The 25,199-nt window shown below is 44.5% G+C and overlaps 1 protein-coding gene across 1 annotated transcript in view; it reads right to left on the bottom strand.

Moving 5' to 3' along the window:
- Nucleotides 1-25,199, bottom strand: part of LOC120051162 (plexin domain-containing protein 2-like) — a 179,344-nt gene that overhangs the window by 34,359 nt on the left and 119,786 nt on the right. The window contains exons 5-9 of the mRNA XM_038997876.1: nucleotides 20,523-20,645; nucleotides 15,420-15,538; nucleotides 13,908-14,007; nucleotides 1,920-2,015; nucleotides 1,319-1,400 (exon numbers count right to left, since the gene is read on the bottom strand). Of these exons, the coding sequence (XP_038853804.1) occupies nucleotides 1,319-1,400; nucleotides 1,920-2,015; nucleotides 13,908-14,007; nucleotides 15,420-15,538; nucleotides 20,523-20,645 (520 nt within the window). The remainder of the gene's footprint in view (nucleotides 1-1,318; nucleotides 1,401-1,919; nucleotides 2,016-13,907; nucleotides 14,008-15,419; nucleotides 15,539-20,522; nucleotides 20,646-25,199) is intronic.

The following is a 25,199-nucleotide window of genomic DNA, read 5'->3' as shown; positions in this document are numbered from 1 at the left end:
GGCTAAACCCTGACCTTTAGTGACCTCACAAAGCCCAGTGGCCCCGGTGCGTGTACTGCACGTCTCCTATATTGCGCATCGTCACTCTCGGAATAAACGATTCATCTAAAATAACTATGGGGTCGTTTCATTATGGATGCATAGGCCACTAAAAGGCTTCTTCCCTAGTGGTACCCTTTTTCCAATATAGTACACTACTTTTGACCAGCGTCCACAGGGGAATAGTAGGCTGCCATTTGGGATGTGGACAAAGTGTAGAGACATAGGAGGAGGGGAGTCAGGGGAGTAGTCAAATCATCTCCGCTAAATCCAACAGACATTTTCCAAGAACTGAGGCCCAAAAGCTTTCAGTGCACTTGATAACTAACAGCTTTTAACTTGGACTTTTACAAACCTCAAATGGATAACAACATGCCTGGAACACATTCTCTGCTTCATGATTCATTTATGCTTCCCTGTCTTCTGAACCCAAACGCTGCGATCCAACGCTAAAACAATGCTCCAACAACACTCCAACAACGCTGTCCAAACCTCCATCATTCACATCTCACAACAGGCAGGTAATATCCTATCCGTGCAATAACATTCTACACTGTCTCAAATATTTACCTTTTTGTGCGAGGGTGTGACAGATAGAAAGACAAATGGTCAAGGGGAAAGGAGAGAGCGAGAGAGCGGAGAGAGAGCGAGAGAGTAGGTGTGAGAGAGAGGAATTCTCCATTTCGCAAAAAAACAAGAGTAATGGGTCGGATCTCATGTTCTCTCCCTCTGTTGTTCAATTCCTTCCCTGTCTTTCCTTTGCGCGCCATCAATAAGGAAAAACGACTGAACATCACCAGGACTCACTGGCTCCCTCCCAAATTGCACCCTATTCCCTATTGACAGTATACAGGGCACAACTTTTGACAAGGGTCCAGGGCTCTGTTTAAAAGAGTGCACTATACAGGGAATAGGGTGCCATTTGGGACACAAACACTGGGCCGAGGGAATAGGGGAGGGTCAGTCTCCAGATGATAGCCACATGTCAATACATACACCGCACACTCAATAGCTAGCTAAGAGAGGTGCTGAGTGACTGGAACTAATAGCAACATTTAAAGGAGGGAGAAGAAAGACAGGGAGACTGAGCGAGCGATGGAGATGGAGGGGAGAACAGAAAGGTAGAGTGTTGGATGGAAAAGAGAAAAAGATGGTCTCCGTCCCAAATGGCCCCTATTCCCTAATAGTGCACTACGTTTGATCAGAGCACATAGGTAGTAGGGCGGCATTTGGAATGCAAACAAAGACATACAGTAAGGGGTATAGAGGGGTGTCTGACCTGCGAAGGCGGTGGCACCAGCTGCAGTTGAAGTTGATCTGGGAGGAGATGCAGCTGCTACAGCTGGTGAACTGGAGACATGCTATAGGATACACACACGTCACAACACACACACGTCACAACACACACGTCTACTGACTCAGTCAAAACTCAACATAGAAATCTATATATAGATTGCTAGATTGTTGTTGTTGACAATGCAAAGCAATATATTAAGCATCTCAGCATAGAAGTGCTGATCTAGGATCAGGTCTCCCATGTCCATGTAATCTTATTCATTTAGATATTAAAGGCTAATCTGATCGTAAATTAGAACACCAACTCTGAGACGCTTGATACATTCATACCAATTGTCAAAACACCAACATAGAAATCCATAGCTAGAATGTTGATGTTTCTAAAAGATAGGAGTTTTGACTCACAGGTGTCCCTGAAATGATGGGATACCGTCTGAAGGAAAGTCTATTAGCTTGACATCTATTGGCTCTATGTTTCACCTATGACTTTATCTAGAACCTAGGCTAGTTCATGGGGGCCTACTTGTGTTGTCATTATCATATATCATATCATGAGCCACGTCTATCAAAGGAATCCAGCTTACTCGGTAGAGGCATCATTTCCACTGCTGTGGAGTTGGTGATTTTGGTCTTCGTCAGCTCCACGCGATGGTACTCATAGATCGTTCTCCTACGAACATCTGAATGGAGTGAGTGAGAGAAAGGGAAAGAGAGGGAGGGAAGGAAAGAACGAGAGAGAAAACGGTCACAAATCTTCCTCGGAGAGCTAAAACTAGGACAAGTGGTTCCTGAGGAGGAGAGCGAGAGAGAATAAGAGAACGGAGAGGCGGAATCAGGCCATATGGGAAGAGAGAAGAGCATTCCTTTAGTTTTCTCTCTCTCACTCTCTCTCTATCAGAAAGCCTGCAACTTGGCAAAGGGGTGGGAAAAAATGTCCCACTAGAGGTGATATCCCTGTTGAAAGCCCCCAGTTCCTCCAGGCAACGTCCCAAATGACACCCTATTCCCTATTATAGTGCACTACGTTTGACTAGGGCCTATAGGGCTCTGGTCAATGGGCCCTGGTCAAACATAGTGCACTATGTAAGGAATAGGGTGCCATTTGGGATGCTCCCCCAGTGACTAAGATAATCTGCTGCAGCAGTCACCAGGACCAGGCTAGGTAAAACGGAGAGTTTGATTTGATCCATCATTGACTCTCAGTAGTCCCCCTATAATAAGTCGCTTTTTCAATCTTAGTGTAAAATGGCCCACTTGGTTTTGCAGTCTATGCATCTCCCGCCGGCACTGCACTAAACTATGCACAGATAGAAAGGATTATAATATTATATATTATACTGTAAATCCTAATTAAATTAAAATGACAAGGCATAGCTCTGCCATTGTAATCTCATAAATGCTAAAGCTTTGCTAGTTAATTCCTTAATTCCAGTCATTTTCCTGGTGTGTTTAAATCCTTAATTCAAGTTAATGTGACTGAAATTCCTGGAATACAATGGGACGTTTATGTAGATCAGCGAGAGTAATTATTTAACGTAGCCCGTATGACATTGGTCGACACATTACATTTTCTATAATACACACACTTGCTTGAGCAATGAGATAGAACATTGAAATTCAATAAACAGCACCATGGCAGTGGAACATATACAGCAATGAGTTTGACTGCTAGCGAGCCCCATTCATTATATACACTTATTGTATACACTCATACATTATTTACCAATATAAAATGAACACATTTTGCCTGCTTGGATGAATTTTCATCTAAGAGCAAAGCCATTATTCTGTTGTGTGCAACTGTGGATCCAGATACCGCAGTGGCAGACTGGGACCAGAAATCGTCTCCGCCATTTCAGGGCCGATTCCTCGAGGCCCCCACACCAGCCCAGTTTTTCCATGAGGACCCCACTATCAGCCAAATAATAGTGCTGAGCGAATAACCAACTTTTCTGTTACTTTTCTGTTTTTAAACAACTAATTGACTGACATCGGTTCAATTGTTTGAATTGCACTTAAATCACGTTTTTTTCTGCGAGTTCAATGCTCAGTTTCTGTAGAGATAAATCAGATCAAGCTCGAACTGTGCGATGTAGTAGGGGGTTATAGTTTTCAACAGCTCAATATTCTAGATAGTTTAGAGCAGAAAGCCTCCCGAGTGGAGCAGTGGTCTAAGGCACTGCTAGCTGTGCAACTAGAGATTCTGGGTTTGAGTCCAGGCATGATCGCAGCCGGCCGCGACCAGGAGACGAATGGGGCGGCGCACAATTGGCCCAGCATTGTCTGGGTTAGGGGATGGTTAGGCCAGCAGGGATGTCCTTGTCCCATCGCACACTAGCGACTCCTGTGGCAGGCCGGGCGCAGTGCACGCTGACACGGTCGCCAGGTGTACGATGTTTCCACCGACACATTGGTGCTGCTGGCTTCCGGGTTAAGTGGGCATTGTGTCAAGAAGCAGTGCGGCTTGGTTGGTTTGTGTTTAGGAGGATGCACGGCTCTCGACCTTCACCTCTCCTGAGTCCGTATGGGAGTTACAGCGATGGGACAAGACTGTAACTACCAATTGGATACCACGAAATTGAGGAGAAAAAGGGATAAATAAAATAAAATAAAAGATTTTAAAAAGATTAGCACAGAAAATGTGGTAATTAATGACCATAATCCATTGCGCGCACGTTTACTTGTCCGGTTTGTGTAGTGCAAACATGGAGACCTCATTGATGGAGATAAGAGAGATTGTACAAGAGGAATAGAAAGCAGTTGCTTGCGACGTAGCTCTACCTGAAAATACATGATCTCAGTGATTGATAGTTGGTATTCATCAGTCATAAATGTATGTTGCTTTGAAGATCTACTAAAATTGTGATTTTGTCAGACAGCATATGCAGCAGCTCTATAGAGACGAGACGATGACTTGGAATTAAATCATAAAGTCATCAAATAAAACAAATATTTTATTAAAATAAAGAAATGGGAATAAATAATGGTTAATAAGTGATAAGCAGTAATGGGCAGTCACTACCATAAGTGGACTTTTATTAATTGTTTTATTCTGTGTTGTTACAGCATTCAACTCACATAATGCATTTGTCTTTTTTTTCCCGAAACTGAAATCGAAAACATGATTCTTTTTTAAATAATCGAACCGAAACTGAACCAACCTCAAAAAGCACTAATCGATCAGCACTACCTGATAGTTATCGTTTCACGCAACCCCCCCCCGGCCAAAAGCATTGCACTACAGTTGAAGTCGGAAGTTTACATACACTTAGGTTGGAGTCACTCTACAAATTTCTTGTTAACAAACTATAGTTTTGGCAAGTTGGTTAGGACATCTACTTTGTGCATGACACAAGTCATTTTTCCAACAATCTTTTACAGACAGATTATTTCACTTGTAATTCACTGTATCACAATTCCAGTGGGTCAGAAGTTTACATACACTAAGTTGACTGTGCCACAGCTTGGAAAATTCCAGAAAATGATGTCATGGCTTTAGAAGATTCTGATAGGTTTAATTGACGTAACTTGAGTTAATTGGAGGTGTACCTGTACAAACAATAGTACGCAAGTATAAACACCTTAGGACCACGCAGCCGTCATACTGCTCAGGAAGGAGACGCGTTCTGTCTCCTAGAGATGAACGTACTTTGGTGCGAAAAGTGCAAATCAATCCCAGAACAACAGCAAAGGACCTTGTGAAGATGCTGGAGGAAACAGGTGCACAAGTATCTATATCCACAGTAAAACGAGTCCTATATCGACATAACCTGAAAGGCCGCTCAGCAAGGAAGAAGCCACTGCTCCAAAACCACAATAAAAAAGCCAGACTACGGTATGCAATTGCACATGGGGACAAAGATTGTACTTTTTGGAGAAATGTCCTCTGGTCTGATGAAAGAAAAATAGAACTGTTTGGCCATATTGACCATCGTTATGTTTGGAGGAAAAAGGGGGAGGCTTGCAAGCCGAAGAACACCATCCCAACCGTGAAGCATGGGGGTGGCAGCATCATGTTGTGGGGGTGCTTTGCTGCAGGAGGGACTGGTGCACTTCACAAAATAGACGGCAACATGAGGAAGGAAAATGATGTGGCTATATTGAAGCAACATCTCAAGACATCAGCCAGGAAGTTAAAGCTTAAATGAGTCTTCCAAATCGACAATAACCAAAGTTGAGGCCTACAAACCTGACTCAGTTATACCAGCTCTGTCAGGAGGAATGGGCCAAAATTCACCCAACTTATTGTGGGAAGCTCGTGGAAGGCTATTTTTACAAGGATTAAATGTCAGGAATTGTGAAAAACGGAGTTTAAATGTATTTGGCTAAGGTGTATGTAAACTTCCGACTTCAACTGTATATAGAGAATAGAGTGCCACTTGAGACGCAGCCTATGAGTATTCATTTTTCTAATACAGGTGAGAAAACAGAACTATGGAGACATTAGAATGTGTGAAAAACACAGGTTTTGGCACCAAAAACATCTGACCAAGGCATACTGTACAGTATTAGCTGACTTGACCCTGAAACCCATCCCACCCACCTTCTACCCTCCCCTATGGCTGGCTTCCTCTAGCCACAGGCATTAGGATGATCAAGTCCAATGATAGCATTGAGGGGCCAGAGGAGGGGGGGAGGTCTCTCGCTCTCTCTCTGCCTGCCTGGTGGTGCTGCTCTGTGGACAGGCTATCCAGACTCGGTCGCCTGCCTCGGGTTTCCTCTGGAGGTGGATGAGTCTGGGGGTGTAGGGTGAAGTTGCTCTCAGATGCTGATCTTGGCAGCCAGGTCCCCCATGATACAAGTGAGTATACGACATCCAGCTATGTCTGAGGACGTCTGGAGATGATGTGGAAACCGGCCACTAGGGACAACAGTCAGCGCTGTTACCTTCAAGTAGGTTTCGGTTTTGCTAGGGCGTAAGCATCTGCCTCTGATTCCAAAGATTGCAAGTTCGATTCCAACAACAGATTATTTTTTTTGTTTTAAGCCTATCCCAAACCTTCCCTTAACCTTAAACCCTTTAAAATGTTACGTTTGCAACAACTTTTAAATTTGATGTTTGAGAAACATGGATGAATGTCTAATTCTGACGAGACTGTGAGAGCTAGTTGGATCTTGGGTCAGTTTAGCATTTTCCCTCTACTAGCAAAGGTTAGTATTAGGGAGGGGAAGCTGATCCTAGATCTGCACCTATGGGAAACAGCGGGTCTGGGAGTTAGGAAGCTTTAACTCACAGCAGTTACAGTCTCAGGCTGAGCATCAAAAGTGGTAATGTGGATTTAGCTGTCCTGCTCCAATACCATCAAACAAAAGGAGCTTTGTAGAAGTGTGTCATCAATTATGCACACAAGGGTCAATTAGGCCATAATCTAATTAAAGGGCACGCTCATGCAAAATTATGCACTGGCCCAATATCTCCCCAAAATACAATGGAAAATAGGCTACTGGTCTGGTACACACCTAAGAAGGGTCCAGCCAAGGAAATGGTTTCTTATTCATTCACCCCTGAAAGTTGGATGAGAATCATTGGAAATGTGATGTGGAGACCTTGTGCAATGTGTTAAAAGTCAATGAAGGAATACGGGAATCTAAATTCTGAACAGTGCTTTATTTGCCAGTAGCCCTTGTACCTGTGTCACAGTGGAGTCCAACTCTGCTGGAAGGAGAAATAGAATAAATACCCGGGCAGATTTTCATTACTCACACTGTTCCAACAGCCCTGTGATAATAATAATAATAATCACTGGGCAGAACAGAATATCACATTGGACCCTGACTGAGTGTAACGGCAGATTTCCTCCTCTTCGTCTGAAGAGGAGGTGTAGCAGGGATTGGACCAAGACGCAGCGTAGTAAGTGTCCATGTTTTAATATAAACAACTGAACAAGACACAAATACAAAATAACAAAGTAACCTAACCGAAAACAGTCCCGTGTGGCACGAACACTGACACAGGAAACAAACACCCACAAACCAACAGTGAAAACAGGCTACCTAAATATGGTTCCCAATCAGAGACAATGAAAAACACCTGCCTCTGATTGAGAACCATATCAGGCCAAATGACAAACCTAAACATAGAAACACAGAACATAGACTGCCCACCCCAACTCACGCCCTGACCATACTAACTAAAGACAAAACAAAGGAAAATAAAGGAAATAAGGTCAGAAATGTGACAGTGAGGTTAGATCCCTATTCTATTCCTATTCCCGATGGGTTATAAAAGCTGTAATTCCATACACGTGTATTTCCTGCCATCAAGATAATCAATCATGCAGCTTTCATATCAACTCATTAATTCAGAATCCTTACCACCACACGGCAAGCTCTCTTGCTTTTGAGCAAATTGTTTCCATTATCTCCTCCCCAAAATCTTTGCAATCACTGTTTATTGGACATTGGACATGGTAATTCAGCAATATCACAATATGAATGGATATGATGAATACACGCAAGGACGTCAAGCTGACCTCCTCCTCTGCCTGTATAATAATGAGGTGAGCTAATCCTGGGCCTGCTATTGTACATTTACCATGGTGAATTAGCATAAGAATAAACTCAGACAGGTATTAAAAGGACTGAGGCTCTTCTGGTTTTGAAAACATCATCAGAATAATGCATTAAGGTGACTGGGAGTCTGGCTGCCCAGCCCGGGGGTGGCTAAATAAAAGCCTGGGTTTAAAGGTTTTAACACAGGAAGACCAGCGGGCCTCCATGCCGCTAGCACCTGACCTGGTAATTATCTCGCCTGTCCATGGGATGCTGGCAAATCCTCCCTCTGCTGCTGCCAGTGCAGCACAGGCCAGGCCCAAACGCCATGGCCTGGAAATAGCTAGCTAGCATAGTAAAATGTTTAATTTCACAAATTAAGCGTGAACGTGGCTAAAGGAGTGGGTTATAGGAAGCCTCTCGGCTGTGCTAGCTGTGTGTGCTCAGGCCGGTAATTGGCAGCAGAGACACTTATTGACTCGACATGAGTTCACTCCTGTACACTGAACACTCAGCCCATCAGCTGCCTGGGCTCTTCCCAAATGGCACCCTATTCCCTATAAAGTGCAGTACTTTTGACCAGAGGCCACTCAAGTAGTGCACTATTTAAAGGAATAGGGTTTGGTACGCTCTGATGCTTGGAGCTTAAAGCCACGAAGCAATCATTCTAGTCTAAATACATAACCATATTAGAATACGAGAGATAACTTCAAATACCATTTTCATGTACAGTCGTTAACACTACAAGTATCAGCAGATGTGTCGAAAAGAACAACCGGTCCTTAAAAGGTTGATCTACATTTCAAAAGACATTCTTTTCTTCCAGGAGAGTGAAAAATGAGTTCCACGCAGCTGTAGGGATTGGGATTACATAGCAGGAAATCAGATCAAAGTAAACCAGCCATCTGACACAGTCTGAGTTTCAGAGCTGGGTGGAACTCTGGGCCAGTGCAATCAATACTGCAGAAGGATCCATTCTACCTGCTGTCCAGGGGACCAGATCAGGGTGTGTGTGTTCTCAAGATGGTGAGGGCTTTTACTGATGTCTCATATCCACGATGAATCAAATCAAAACATTTGTATTCATCACAAGCAACAGGTGTGGACTAACAGTGAAATACTTAGTTTACGGGCCCTTCCCAAAAATGCAGAGAGAAAGAAAATAGAGAAATAATAGAAAAGTCAAACACGTAATAATAAAAGTTACAATAGATAAAAAAACGAGTAACGATAACTAGGCTATATACAAGAGCTACCAGTACTGAGTCAATGTGCAGGGGTACGAGGTCATTGAGGTAGATATGTACATATAACTAGGAATAAAGTGACAGATTGTCAACAATAGCAGCAGAGTAAGTGATCAGTCATGAAAGTGAGTGCAAAAAGGATCAATGCAGATAGTCCGGGTAACTATTTGATTAACTATTTAATTAACTGTTTAGAAGACTTATGGCTTGGAGGTAGAAGCTGTTCAGGGTCCTGTTGGTTCCAGATTTAGTGCATTGGTAACACTTCCCGTGCGGTAGCAGAGAGAAAGTCTGTGACTTGGGTGGCTGGAGCCTTTTTTAGGGCCTTCCTCTGAAACCGCCTGGTATAGAGGTCCTGGATGTCAGAGAGCTCGGCACCAGTGATGTACTGGGCTATACGCACTACCCTCTGTAGAACCTTGCGGTCGGGTGCCGAGGAGTTTCTATGCAAAGTGGTGACGCAGCCAGTCAAGATCTCAATGGTGCAGCTGTATAACTTTTTTTAAGAACTGAGGGTCCATGTGAAATCTTTTCAAACCTCTGAGGGGGAGAAGGTGTTGTCGTGCCCTCTCCATGACTGTGCTCGTGTTTTTGGACCATGATAGGTCCTTAGTGATGTGAAGACCGAGGAACTTGAAGCTCTCGACCGTCTCCACTACGACCCCGTCAATGTTGAAGGGGGTGTGCTCGGCCCCCCATTTCCTGTAGTCCACGATCAGCTCTTTTGTTTTGCTGATGTTAAGAGAGAGGTTGTTGTCCTGGCACCACACTGCCAGGTCTCTAACCTCCTCCCTATAGAATGTATCATCGTTGTCAGTGATCAGGCCTATCACCTACCACGCTGAGCTGTAGTCAATGAACAGCATTCTCACGTTGGTGTTCCTTTTGTCCTCCTGGCCTCCCGGGTGGCGCAGTGGTCTAGGGCACTGCATCGCAGTGCTAGCTGCGCCACCAGAGTCTCTGGGTTCGCGCCCAGGCTGGGCTGGGTTCGCGCCCAGGCTCCGTCGCAGCCGGCCGCAACCGGGAGGTCCGTGGGGCGACGCACAATTGGCATAGCGTCGTCCGGGTTAGGGAGAGTTTGGCCGGTAGGGATATCCTTGTCTCAGTATGTAAAAAAAAAAGTATAATATGTAATATGTAAAAAAAAAAATAATAAAATGTATGCACTCTACTGTAAGTCGCTCTGGATAAGAGCGTCTGCTAAATGACTAAAATGTAAATGTAAATGTCCAAGTGGGAAATGGCAGCGTGATGCCAGGACAACAACCTCTCTCTTAACATCAGCAAAACAAAAGAGCTGATCGTGGCGTGCAATAGAGATGCGTCATCTGTAGATCTGTTGGGGCAGTATGCAAATTGGAGTGGGTCCAGGGTGTCTGGGTCGATGGTGATAAGTGTGAGCCATGACCAGCCTTTCAAAGTATTTCATGGGTACAGATGTGAGTGCTATAGGGCGATAGTCATTGGGCACAGGTAGTGTGGTGGTCTGCTCGAAATATTTATGCATTACAGACTGGGTCAGGGAGAGGTTGAAAATGTTAGTGAAGACACTTGCCAGCTGGTCAGCGCAGGCTCTGAGCACGCATCCTGGTAATTCGTCTGGCCCTGCGGCCTTGTGAATGTTAACCTGTTTAAAAAGTCTTACTCACATCGGCTACGGAGAGCGTAATCACACAGTCGTCTGGAACAGGTGGTGCTCTTACACATGGTTCAGTGTTGCTTGGCTCGAAGCGAGCATAGAAGGTATTTAGCTCGTCTGGAAGGCTCGCGTAATTGGGCAGCTAGGTTTCCCGAGAGATTGTCCTGCCCTTTTGACCGACAGAAGACCCAAGATGCTAATCCTAACCTTTCTCTCCAGACAGACAGACAGACAGACATGGGTGTCTGCTCTCTGCCCAAATATCACCTTCTCCATGTTCTCCATGTTCAACCTGCCTATTTCTCTCCTCTCTAGACATATCACATTCGCCACCATTCACTGGGTATATGAAATATATGATCAAATGTATGTTTTTATGATATTACACTTCCAAAGGAGAGGCCTCTCATACAGGAAATTAGTAAACCAATAATTTACTTCAGAGGGAGTACAGTACTACTGTTTGGGCTGTATTGAACGTACATTCAACCAAAAATAAATAAAGAAGTGAACCCAGTAAAAGTTTGTGAGGAAGCTGGCTCAGCATTTTACAGTCTTTCAGGCTAGAACAGACAGAACTTTGCAACCGAATCTCCAAATAAAATGGTATAACTGCAGCAACAGAATTATGCCATGGCTTGAAGTTTAAGTTACACCATCTGGTGCCGTATCTTCTTTGTCAGTCCCAAAAAGTTTAGGCGTTAATTCTGAATGGTTAACATTAGGGTTAAAGTTAGGGATAGGGTTAAACTTAAGTTTAGGCATTAATTGGGTAAGTTAAGGATTAAGGTTTAGGAAAGGCTTAAAAAAAACTAAAAAATGCATGCCTAGCACTGCAGCTTAAACGCCCATTCACAATGCCCTAGTGAGCCTACTATACAGTAATAGGTGCTCACGCTGCCCCTAGTGGACGGGTATAGTTTCCACATTTCGCCAGGTCCAAATGTAATCTGGTACCTGCAGAGTCAGCACCTCCTGGTGTCATAGCCACGGGAATTAGGGGTGCTGAGGGGCAGCACCTCCTGATTAAAAAAATATTATTATAATAATTAAAAGAAAGAAACTAGGCCTTTATTACTCTTGTATGAGCGGAGAAAAATACTCCTCAGCAGAGCGGAGATAAATACTCCTCAGCCCCCACCACCCCACATCGCAAATGTCACCCTATTCCCTATATAGTGCATTACTTTTGACAAGGTCCCATAGGGAATAGGGTGCCATTTGGGACGCAGGCGAGGAGACTGTTTTCATCCAGCTGAGCTGAACGTTAGAAAGACTGCATCAAAGAGGGTAGTATTTAACACAAGTCCTTTGGAAGCCTGAGAACCCTCTATAGCAGGGGTTTTCATCTCTTACCCTATGAGGTCCGGAGCCTGCTGGTTTTCTGTTCTACCTGATAATTAATTGTACCCACCTGGTGTCCCAGGTCTAAATGAGTTCCTGATTAGAGGGGAACAATGAAAAAACACAGTGGAACTGTATGGTACCAACAAGAGTGTTATGGGAGAGCTACTGTGGCTACAGTTACAAGAGCACAGCTGAACCCACAGTTTTCAGAAAAGTAGTCAACAACCGCAGAAGCTCAACACTCACAGAACAGCTGAGCAGCAGGTTTGAATTCCCCATTATAACACCTAAACCCTTTATTACTGACCACAGTGGCTTTGTTCCAAATGGCCCCCTATTCCCTATGTAGTGCCCATAGGGCTTTGGTCAAATAAAAAGTAGTGCCCTATTGTTGCGACTTTGTACTGAGGTAGCTAATGTAGTCAAGCGCAGGAGAGCAGAGATGTCAAAGTAGCGTCTTTAATAGGCAGGTCCAAAAATGGGTCAGGTACAATACCAATAAACGCCCAAGACATAGGAACACACAGTCACTCACGGAAGGAGAAAAAACAACGCTCCTTACTTCTCCTACAACACCGTACACACGTGAATAAACTGAGGAAAACCTCAACGAGCAACATGAAAATAATCCCGCACAAACCTAAGCGGGAAACAGGGGTAAATATACACACAGAAATGAAAGCAAATGAAAACCAGGTGTGAATGAACCAAAGACAAAACCAACGGAAAAAGAAAAATGGATCGGTGATGGCTAGTAGGCCGGCGACGCCGACCGCCGAGCACCACCCGAACAAGGAGAGGAACCACCTTCGGTGGAAGTCGTGACAACTATATAGGCAATGGGGTGCCAACAGGGAGTCTTTAAAGTTTTCTGAGCAGAGGTACTTATTACCCACGATTTAATAATTCCAGACAAAGTCGAAATGTTATAAATAACAAGCTATAAAATGCTACGTGAAACAAATACTGTACATTCTTCAAAAGCCAAGTCCTATGAACATATCATCAACAAGCAATTAAATGAATGATTTTCGCAGACTTGAACATTAAATGAAAGCCCCAGAGAGGGTCTAGCAGCGGATGAAAAGGTTGACTTTCTCCTCTTTCTTTTAACTTTAATGGGCCTAAATTGGAACGAACGTCATGCAAAGAGACAATTCTGGACCGCGCCCATGTAATCATTCCCATTCTGCCGTTTGAGAGGCCACAACAAAAGGTTAAACTAATGCCACTTTGGGGTGAGGTTCAGATCTAGGACCAACTTCCCTTCCCCCAGTGGGAGAAATGCAAAACTGAACCAAGATCAGCATATAGGGCAGGGGTGAATTTGGGGATTTCGAATTCAACAAAAGGCAGCACAGACTTTAAAAAAAAAACGTATTTGTTCATCAAAATCAATTTGCGGGCCAGAAAATTGGCAGTTATTTTAAAATATATAGGTCCAATATAATTTCTCAATACTTTATATCTATCTTTAGATGTTCCAGTTTGGCCTGGAGTGTTTTTTTTAACCCTGAGTTTTGAGAGGGGAAAAAAACTTGTACTGGTCATGTGATTGGCTTACTGTATGTATCCACTACCCATCCTTTGGTGTCATGCAGTATGAGGTGGTATGTGATGGTATATACACAGTAAAAAACTGAAGTGATGTTTGATGGTGTGTGCGTAGTAAAAGGTGTAATGTGGTATGTGTGTATGTGACGTGTGAGTGGTAAATGGTGTGCGTGCATGCGCGTGTGTGTGTGATGTGGTTGATGATGGTTTATGTGTATGTAGCGACGCAGGGAGTCGTGTGTGTGTGTGCATGCGTGCAGTGACGCAGCACTCTCTGCATCATCGTGACTCACTGGGAATCTGTTGGATCCTGTGGACCACCACAAAGGCATCGGAGAGGCCCACCTTCACCGGGTGATTGACAGAGCTGATCTGGGCCACCTCGATGGGGATCTGGAAGAGAGAGGAGAGACCAGTGGAGGGGCATCAATCACCAGCCGCCACACCTGTCTATCTAACTGAGCCGGCTGCAAACAGACCAAACCAGGCAGAGGCCTAACAGTTTCTGATGCTGATGGAAGGCTGGGGTAAATGTGTCCCAAATGACACCCTATACCGTTTATAGTGCACTTCTTTTGACCAGGGCCGGCACTATATAGGGAATAGGGTGCCATTTTGTGACGCAAGCCTACAGACAATGGGACTTCATTTACTGGCAAGAACAAAGAGCTTATAATCAACTCATCTCCCCAGAAAATCCAATTAATAATTCCACACAACAAGTCCGGCGGGCTCAAACTTGAGAACGTAGAGATCCTTGGAGAGACACACTTTTATTGTGTGGTGAAAGTGAAGTGAACACAGCAGTCACCTTTACGTCTTTATATGAAGGTGGACGAGGTGAGTGGTTAGAGAAAAGTACTCCCTGATTGGAATGGAGAGAAAGAGAGAAAGAGAGAGAGAGAAAGAGATATGTCGCGTCATGCCCTGATTGAGAACAGAGGTTGGAGAGCACAGAGCTTTATTTATCAACTCAATCACGGAGAGAATGTAATAAGTGCTCCGTCGCCACAAGGAAGAGAGGGTGAGGAATGAGAGAGCGAGAGAGAAACAGGGAGAGAGGAACGGAAACAGAGAAAGAGAGTGAGAAAGAGAGAAACAGAAAGAGATAGAGAAGGAGAGAGCGGTGAGTGTGAAGAATTCCCTGCTCCTCACGAGCTGGGTGTGACGTAATGTCACTCCTACACCCCTATAGCTGGGTCAGCTGACAATGTCACGAAAATGATGCGTGAGCATTGCAGAGGCCGCGTGTTGTTATGATTCTGAAAGTTAACTAGCAACAATGACAAGAAGCTGCCATGTGGGGGAATCGTAGGTGGCTCGTTTCAGCTCGTTTTATCTTGTTCTTGATACCATGTCTTGTTTAGCTAATTATCGCTATCTAGCTAGCCAACAACTGTAACGATATATTTGAGAGACAACAAGTACTCATTGTGCAAATGAATTGATGTTCTCAATAAACATTTGGAGAGGAAATAAAGTGTGCATGTCGTCAACAATCCTTTGATTCTAAATTAATCCCTTCTGTTTTCCTCGAGGGTTGCGCACAGATCGGTTTTGTTGCTAAGCAATCCACCCGTCTATGGGAGATAGCTGGAGGGAGGAGCAGCCAGAGAAATAAAGAGACACAGTGAGAGAGGGACTGAGAGTAGCAGAAATAGAGAAAGAGAGAGAAATAGGCAGAGGGGAGGGACATATAGCCTAGATAGGGAGCAACAGAGAGAAAGAGAGAGAGAGAGATATATATGTAGATAAAGAGAAAGAGAGAGAGGTATACATAGATAAAGAGAAAGAGAGAGAGAGACCTCTTTGTAGGCGAAGACGATCCTGCCGTCGCTGTGCAGTGTGGCCTGGAAGGTGAAGCTGCCCAGGTTGTAGCTGTCCTGCAGGTGGACATGGTCCCACTGGACTACCAGAGCAGTGCCTGGATGAGAGAAAGGGAGAGAGGGAGACTGTCAGAACCTTAGACAACCAAACAGGACCACATAACCACACAGGACTATGCAAAACCACAAAGAACCACTTAGAACCAGATATAACCACTTAGAACAACACAGTACCACACAGAACAACATACTGTATAACCAAACAGGGCCACACAGAACTACATATAAACACACAGTTCCACACAAAACCACTTAGAACCACATAGAACCACACATGACAATACAGAATAATATAGAACCACATACAGTATAACCACACAGGACCATACAGAACCACTTAGAACCATATATAACAGGTGTGGGAAACCTAGGGGTTTAAAACTGGATAGAAAGTATGTAGAAATTATAATGGACCTATAACAAAATTGGTCTCCAAAGAAGTCTATGCAGCCCCCTGAATTTTGAAATCCCAATGTGGCCCTTTGAGACAAAATGATTACCCACCCCTGATATATAACTACACAGGACAATAGAGAACTACATAGACCTACATAGATTTCTATTAGATAAGAATTTGGAGAGCAAAACCCAGAGGCAATGTTCCTTAAGTTTCAAACATTGCCTGAGGCACCCAGGGTAGCCAAAATGAGTTGCGACATGTGTCTTCTCTGTTACCACAGTTTCACCTTCTCAGATTATAAAAGATACATGTAAGCCTAGTAAATTCAGCAAAAAAAAGAAACGTCCTCTCACTGTCAACTGCGCTTATTTTCAGCAAACTTAACATGTGCAAATATTTTTATGAACATAACAAGACTCAACAACTGCGACATAAACTGAACAAGTTCCACAGATATGTGACTAACAGAAATTGAATAATGTGTCCCTGAACAAAGGGGGGATCAAAATCAAAAGTAACAGTCAGTATCTGGTGTGGCCACCAGCTGAATTAAGTACTGCGGTGCATCTCCTCCTCATGGACTGCACCAGATTTGCCAGTTCTTGCTGTGAGATGTTACCCCACTCTTCCACCAAGGCACCTGCAAGTTCCCGGACATTTCTAGTGGGAATGGCCCTAGCCCTCACCCTCCGATCCAACAGTTCGCAGACGTGCTCAATGGGATTGAGATCCGGGCTCTTCGCTGGCCATGGCAGAAAACTGACATTCCTGTCTTGCAGGAAATCACGCACAGAACGAGCAATATGGCATTGTCATGTCAGGATGAGCCTGCAGGAAGGGTACCACATGAGGGAGGAGGATGTCTTCCCTGTAACGCACAGCGTTGAGATTGCCTGCAATGACAACACGCTCAGTCCGATGATGCTGTGACACACCGCCCCAGACCATGACGGACCTTCCACCTCCAAATCGATCCCGATCCAGACTACAGGCCTTGGTGTAACGCTCATTCCTTTGACGATAAACGTGAATCCGACCATCACTCCTGGTGAGACAAAACCGTGGCTCGTCAGTGAAGAGCACTTTCTGCCAGTCTTGTCTGGTCCAGCGATGGTGGGTTTGTGCCCATAGGAGATGTTGTTGCTGGTGATGTATGGTGAGGACCTGCCTTACAACAGGCCTACAAGCCCTCAGTCCAGCCTCTCTCAGCCTATTGCGGACAGTCTGAGCACTGATGTAGGGATTGTGAGTTCCTGGTGTAACTCGGGCAGTTGTTGTTGCCATCCTGTACCTGTCCCGCAGGTGTGATGTTCGGATGTACCGATCCTGTGCAGGTGTTGTTACACGTGGTCTGCCATTGCGAGGACAATCAGCTGTCCGTCCTGTCTCCCTGTAGCGCTGTCTTAGGCATCTCACAATACGGACATTGCAATTTATTGCCCTGGCCACATCTGCAGTCCTCATGCCTCCTTGCAGCATGCCTAAGGCACGTTCACGCAGATGAGCAGGGACCCTGGGCATCTTTTTTTTGGTGTTTTTCAGAGTCAGTAGAAAGGCCTCTTTAGTGTCCTAAGTTTTCATAACTGTGACCTTAATTGCCTACCGTTTGTAAGCTGTTAGTGCCTTAACGACCGTTCCACAGGTGCATGTTCATTAATTGTTTATGGTTCTGTCACGCCCTGACCTTAGAGAGCCTTTTTATTCTCTATTTGGTTAGGTCAGGGTGTGACTAGGGTGGGCAATCTATGTTGTATTTCTATGTTGGCCTGGTATGGTTCCCAATCAGAGGCAGCTCTCTATAGTTGTCTCTGATTGGGGATCATACTTAGGCAGCCTTTTTTCCACCTTAGTGTGTGGGATCTTGATTTTGTATAGTTGCTGTGTAGCCTGCAGAACTTTACATTCGTTTTGTATTTTGTTGTTTTTCGGTGTTCATTTTAATAAAAGTAAGATGTTCGCCTACCACGCTGCACCTTGGTCTCCTCATTCAAACGACGAGCGTAACAGGTTCATTGAACAAGCACGGGAAACAATGTTTAAACCCTTTACAATGAAGATCTGTGAAGTTATTTGGATTTTTACTAATTATCTTTGAAAGACAGGGTCCTGAAAAAGGGACGTTTCTTTTTTTGCTGAGTTTATATTCCAGTAAACAAAACTCCTTGCAACATACAGGTCACATTTATTTATTTTTGAAGAATCAGGAGGAAGCTCACATGAAGTACTCTGCACTGGATGGGGGGGGGGGTTGAAATCATTTCGCTATTCAAATAGTGTCCTTCTTTTTTTTGTCGGACATCAGTATATTCGAACATTTTTAACCTGAGCACCGCTGTGCGTGGTAGAGGCTGGCGCTCTATTGCTGCAGCTGTGCCTGCAGAGGTTATATGGGGCAGTGTGTGTAGCGAGCAGAGGGAGGGGAGAGAGAGACCCAAGGCAACCCGGCTACAGCCAAGACTAGCTAACTTGTAGCAGCCACAATGTTATTCGTCATCCCACATAACAGTGCCTGTCTTGACTGGAGTAGCTAATTGCTAATGGCTAATTGAAGCCACATGCTGCGCTTTCTCCCCAACCCCATTCAGATGAAACAGCCTACCTGTTGGTTGCTCATTGTAGCCTTCACGCTAACTTTTAGAGCTTTTTTGTTTTTCTTTTTGTTCCATCATTGCATTACGTTCGTGAGCTCTCACTCAATTTGCTACACATTGAGCCTCTTTACCGCTTTGATTGGACAACATAAACAACAAGACAGGTGAAGGCTGCCGGTCTTTTTATGGGGCGCACGTGCATGTCAAAAACTACACTGAAAATGTTGTTATTTTATTCAATGAATCATTTGAAATGTCATGGTATATCCTTGTATATAACAATGTTACATGGGGCCTGTTTTCTCTCCAAAATGTATTTGAATACTAACATCCGTTCAGATATTCAAATAACCGTGCACATCCCTACCCTGGGTGCAAACCTCACGTTCCTCCCCATGCTGTTTTGATTTAGTGTGGACTTTGGAGAGCCTTTGGATGTGAAAGTGATGCCTTTGGCCTCCCATGCAGCCAGACAGTCATTTGGCCAGGAGCCAGAGCAATAAAGGTTTGTTAACACAAGTAATCAATTTTTCCATCACACAGCCAGAACCTCTCTCCCGTCCAAAGTAAAGTGGGGATTTGGTTTCTCTGCTGACAGCTAGGAGTACTGCAGCTGTAGTGCTACAGGAAACCCTGTAATATCCACACCTGGCCTCCAGAAGGCTTATGCATGAGGCTGATGCTACAGGATTCTCGATGACCTGGCCGGGGCATGGGGCTGCATGCTTGATGTAGAGAGGACAGGAATCGAGGCAGGAATCCCTGTATAGGAAATTGGGGTGCTCTATGTGCCCTGGTCAAACGTGGTGCACTGTATAGGGAATAGGGTGCCATTTGGGATGCAGCCAGCGGTTGCCACAGTAACCCTGTCTGTCCTGAATACTCTATCTATCCGACTGAGAACGGGTCCTGGCTAGAACCGTGTACAGGGGGCTGGGAACGCAACGCTACTCTGCTTGGATTCTGTTTTGGATGGGGAGGGAGGGAGGGAGAGAGAGAGGGGGCAATTGAGGGTAAATTGAAGACGTGTAGAGGTAGACAGAGGTATAGGTAGATTGGAGGAGGGAAAAGAGAGTAGTGTGGCTACTCCTTGTTGGCCGTGTGAGTTCCACCAGTCAGCGCTATAAAGGTAAGCCTAATAGAAGTCCGGAGCCTACTTAAAATGCATTGAGTTCAGAGAGAAAGCAGCCGTGCTATCTGGGGCTCCCTCTTCTAAAAATACAGACTGGGTGAGAATGAGTGCACTGCACAAGCTGGCCTTGTTTTTCCCTAAAATGGCTTATATTCTGCAGAAAGTTAGGCAAAAAAAATCTTTCTCGACACACTGGGAGTAGTGTACTAGTCGGCAGGGGGACGATAACTGCATAGGGCTCGGAAATGTTGAAAACACACAGACACAACTTCTTACAACGTTGAATACTTCTTAAGGTGAGAAAGAGAGGCTGTCAGTGGGTCCCCATGGGGGGCTAGATTTAAAGTAGATGAATCCGGTTTTAATTGGATGTGTATGAGGTAGAGAGGCAAGGCTGAGGTTCCAGTCTACATGCAGCCTTGGCAGGCCACTGCCTGATGGATGGACTGGTAAAGAGCATCTAGGCTGGGTATCGATCAGCTGCCACACTGCCTAACCCATGATGGAAAAGGTCCACTGGAAAAGGTCATTCAGCTGGTCAGTCACTAACTGCGTCCTAAATGACACCCTATCCCTGAAATAGGATATAGGGTGCCATTTGGGAGGCAGACACTGATTTGGGGAGATTGGCGAGCAATGGAGGCCTAGATGGTCAGAGAAGAGATTGATTGACCTGACCTGTTGTTGAAAGAGCCCATTATTAGGTTTTCCTTTTCCCACCTATAGTATGTGCTTCTGGCGCAGTTCGTCATGTGCTACAGCATGCCTTTGAGAGCCATGGGTCTCAGCTTTGCATCTTGCAAGTTACGCACTGCTGTCAGACGTGGGATCTTGTAGCTGGGAGTTGCTACAATCTTAAGGACAGAGCGTAGAAAAACGAGGGACTGAGTGACACGTACCATTGTCAAAGTAGATGACGGTTGAGTTCCTGGAGACACTGGGATCAAAGTTGGCCATGAGGGGGGCGATGTACTGGGTGGCCGTCAGCATCCTGTGGACCACATCACCCGTGTAGATGAACCCTGAGGAAGAAACACAGAGCAGATAGTACTCATTAAATACGACAGTCGCCACCACGCGACAAGTCAGCATGTCAATGACTGAGGGCCTACTATTATTCCACTCGTTCAAGGTCTCTCTCGCTCTCAAATATCAAGGTCAGACAGGTGCTGCCCCCTTTCGGTTCAGGTGCAGTCCAATAAACCACCGAACGTCAGCAAGTCAAGATGCATGTCTGTTAATCTTTCCACACGTTTACAAAAATGGTCCATCATATCCCCGCTGACCCCCAGCCACTGGCTTCCTAACCCCCCACCTGCATCAGCTGCTTGTTCCTGCTGATTAATTAGCTAATTACATTCCATAAAATAAAACCTGAAGGGCTTCAAAGAGGTAATGCTGATTTAGCAGATCTAAATTCACTCATTATATGATGGAGTTTCTCAGTCATGTTCCCTGGCGAAGCTTCCCTCTCTGCCTGACAGTCTCAAACCGGAAACGAAGGCATGCACGCACACGCACACGCACACGCACACGCACACGCACACACAGTCAGTGACAATAAGGACTTTGTTAAGGGCTTCCACTCTGTTCAGTCTCACAACAAGGTGGTGTTTGTATGACAGGTTAGAGTCACAGAGGACTGTTTCTTCTTCAGCCATTAGAGACAGTTAGAAGGCTGGTGAAAGGTCGCCTGCTGCTTTCTCACTCAGCTTTTCCACTGTGTGTGTGTGTGTGTGTGTGTGTGTGTGTGTGCGTGTGTGTGTGTGTGTGTGTGTGTGTGTGTGTGTGTGTGTGTGTGTGTGTGTGTGTGTGTGTGTGTGTGTGTGTGTGTGTGTGTGTGTGTGTGTGTGTGTGTGTGTGTGTGTGTGTTTACTCGCATCATCTAAATACAGCTCCATCAGAGAGGACATCAATAGAAAAAAGGTGTCCTTTGTTGTTCAGCTGGTAGAGCATGGTGGGTTTGATTCCTGTGACCACCCATACGTTAAATGCATGCACACATGACTGTAAGTTGCTTCGGATGAACACATCTGGCTGAAACTTTTGTTCAGCAAGAAAATGCAAAAAAAAATATTTTAAAAAAATGGAAAAAACGTAAACATTGTTCTTCAAAGGTCACTCATAGCTGCAGCCAATTCACTGCCAGTTCGTGTCACCATATGTCTTCACCAACAGCAGACGGGCTGTAAAGAAAACAACACATTACGACAGAGGCCAAGAACACGGCCCCTCCCAGTAAGAAATCAATCCTGTCCTTAAGGACCGCACAGTCAAGTGCAGCCCCCATCCAGCGGTGTGTGTGTGTGTTTGTGCGCGTGTGTGCCCCCACCCAGTGCAGTCAGCAGAGCACAGAGCTGTGGAGATACAGTGGACCGGGAGGATAGAAGGAGGATAGAAGGAGGAGGGGGAGTTGAGTGACTACAGTAAGCCTACCTGTCGGTCTACTAGGTAAACATGGGGGAGGGAGGGAGACACATTTAACAAGAGATAAGAGGGTGGAGGTTTGGGGCTACGCTCTCTCTCTCTCAAATCAGTTCAATGACTTGACTGGCATGGGAAACATATGTTAACATTGCCAAAGCAAGTGATGTAGATAGTAAACAAAAGTGAAACAAACTAAAATGAACAGTAAACATTACACTCACAAAAGTTCCAAAATAATAAAGACATTTCAAATTCTCTCTCTCTCTCTCTCTCTCTCTCTCTCTCTCTCTCTCTCTCTCTCTCTCTCTCTCTCTCTCTCTCTCTCTCTCTCTCTCTCTCTCTCTCTCTCTCTCTCTCTCTCTCTCTCTCTCTCTCTCTCTCTCTCTCTCTCTCTCTCTCTCTCTCTCTCTCTCTCTCTCTCGTCGGAGTGCATGCTGGGAGTGAGTCGTTAAGCAGGAGTGATTGTGAGAGCGACTGGATTTCTTTTCACTCTATTGGGTTTTGGTATGTAAATATATATATATTGATTAGTTTAGTTGGTTTAAGGGTATCTTTTCTAACTATTACTAAGCAAGTATAGGGGTGGTGGGATCGTTTGAGGTAGGTTTTTTTCGCGAGGGCACAACCAGCGGGTGGGGCTGGTTGAAATGGCCACTCGTGGAAGTTTGGAGTATGAAAAACTTAGTCGGCGCAATGGAATTAAGATTCCGGCGGCGGCTGGGTGTTCGGTGGAGGAGTGTAGTTTGGCGGTTGGAACTATTGTTGGGTATGATAGCATCAAATCAGCCTCGAGGATGAATAGCGCAGTAGTGATATTCTTAGATTCCATTGAAAAGGTGAATATAATGGTGGAGAGAGGTGTTGTGTTGCGGGAGACACAGACGCAGGTATTTCCGCTTATGAATCCGGCTAAGAAGGTTATATTGTCTAACGTACCACCATTTGTTAGAGATGAAGTGTTGGAGCGAGAATTATCTCGTCATGGTCAAATTGTATCCACAATAAAGAAGGTTCTTTTTGGATGCAAATCTCCGTTGCTGAAACATGTCGTGTCTCATAGGAGGCAAGTGCATATGATCTTAAAAAAGGACGTTGATGAACTGAATTTAGCGTTCAGTTTTAAGATTGATGGATTTGATTATGTTTTTTACGCTTCTACTGAATCAATGAAATGTTTTGGTTGTGGAAGAGAGGGGCATTTGGTGCGTAGTTGTCCTGAGAAGGAGCGCGCAGAGCCCGGTAGTAGCTATAGTGATGGTACAGCTAACGCATCAACGCGAAGGGATGAACCTGCTAAAAGTGCAGGGGACGGAAGAAGGTGGGCAGATGTGGTTAGAAAAGTAGGAGAGGAAGGCAGTGTAGATAAGGGGGAAATTGTGGTAGATCAGAACAAAGAGGGAGGGGAAAAAGTCGGTGAGATTGCGACTGCCGTCGCTGAGGTGGTGCTGGAAAATGAAATCGGAGATAAAGAGGAAATTGAAATAACAGAAAAGGAAGAAGCTGTTTTCAAAGTACCGAGGAGTAAGAGAAAGAATGTAGGGGGTGGTGAAGGGTCTAATTCTAAGAGGAAGGTAGAGATTGATAAATTAGTTGAAGATGAAAAGGTTGAAGAGATGGTGGAGTTTTCCACTGGGGAAGATAGTGAGAGTGAGTCATCTGACGCGTCACAACAAAATAGCGAGATAATTGGGGAAGACGGGAGATATGGAATTAAGAAGGTACGTCAATTTCTGAAGTTGACAAAAGGGAAGAAATATATGCAGGATTACAATATAACTGATTTTTTTCCTGAAAGTGAATTGTTTATAGAATCAGCAAAGTTTCTGATGTCAAAAATAACAGGGGGAGATTTGACAAGCTCTGAAATTGCTAGACTCTAGAAAGTGGTCACGAGAGTGATAAGTGATGTAAATTCTAAAGAAAATGAAAGAGTTCAGTTGCAGATTTAACTCTGTAAAGAGATGGGGTGTCTGTATCTTCCTCTGTATATTTTTTTCATTCATGAGCAGTTTTAAGATTTCTTCTTTAAACGTAAATGGGGCAAGAGATGGTAAAAAAAGAGCCATAGTGTATGAGTTAATTAGGGGAAAGGGAAGTGACATAAATTTTCTACAAGAAACGCATAGTAATTTGGAAAATGAAGTTATGTGGAAACAGGAGTGGGGGGGGACAGTGGTGTGTAGTCATAAAAACTCGAAAAGTGGGGGTGTGGCTATATTGTTCTCAAGAGGGTTTTTGCCGTTGTCATATGAGGTTGAAGAGGTAGTTGAGGGGAGGTTATTAAAAGTTAGAGCAAGGTATGAAAACATCACTATGTGTCTGATAAATGTATATGCCCCAGTGGTGGCAGTTGAGAGGGTATGTTTTTTAGAGACATTATCAAATACCATTGAGAAATGTAACAATGAAGATTATTTATTTATTGCTGGGGATTTTAACTGCACAGTCAGTGATTTAGATAGAAATCACCAAGAACCTCATATAGCCTCAAGGACTTTTTTAAAACGCCTCATTGTAACACATGAATTGTGTGATATTTGGCGGAGTCAAAATGGAGGCACAAGGCAGTACACATGGGCGCATGTGAGAGAGAACACCATCTCTATGGCCAGGTTAGATAGGTTTTATTGTTTTGAGCATCAATCTCAGGTCTGTAAATCAAGTGTGATAACCCCAGTGGGATTTTCTGATCATTGTTTAATAACAGAGGTGGTGTTCATTAACGATGTAAAACCCAAAAGCGCATACTGGCATTTTAATATAACTTTATTGAGTGATGCTCACTTCAGGAAATGTTTTTGTTTTTTCTGGGAGAGGTGGAGGTCTCAAAAGGCCAGTATTGTATCCCTTCAACAGTGGTGGGATATAGGGAAAATCCAGATTCAACAATTTTGTAATCAATACACGAGGAATGTCACCAAGGATATCACCAGATCAATGAAAGCCCTAGAGTTTGAAATAGTGGAACTCATGACGTTGGTTGAGACCACAGGAGATCGAGGCCATACGCAGGCACTCAAGAGAAAAAAAGTTGCATTGGCAGACCTGCTGGGTATCAGAGCACAGGGGGCATTGGTGAGAAGTAAGTTTCAGGGAATCTCTGAAATGGATGCCTCATCCAAATTTTTCTTTGGTTTAGAGAAAAAGAA

This window comes from Salvelinus namaycush, chromosome 7 (genome assembly GCF_016432855.1).
Source record: "Salvelinus namaycush isolate Seneca chromosome 7, SaNama_1.0, whole genome shotgun sequence".
NCBI lineage: Eukaryota > Metazoa > Chordata > Actinopteri > Salmoniformes > Salmonidae > Salvelinus > Salvelinus namaycush.
This window is presented reverse-complemented; position numbering and strand designations above follow the sequence as displayed.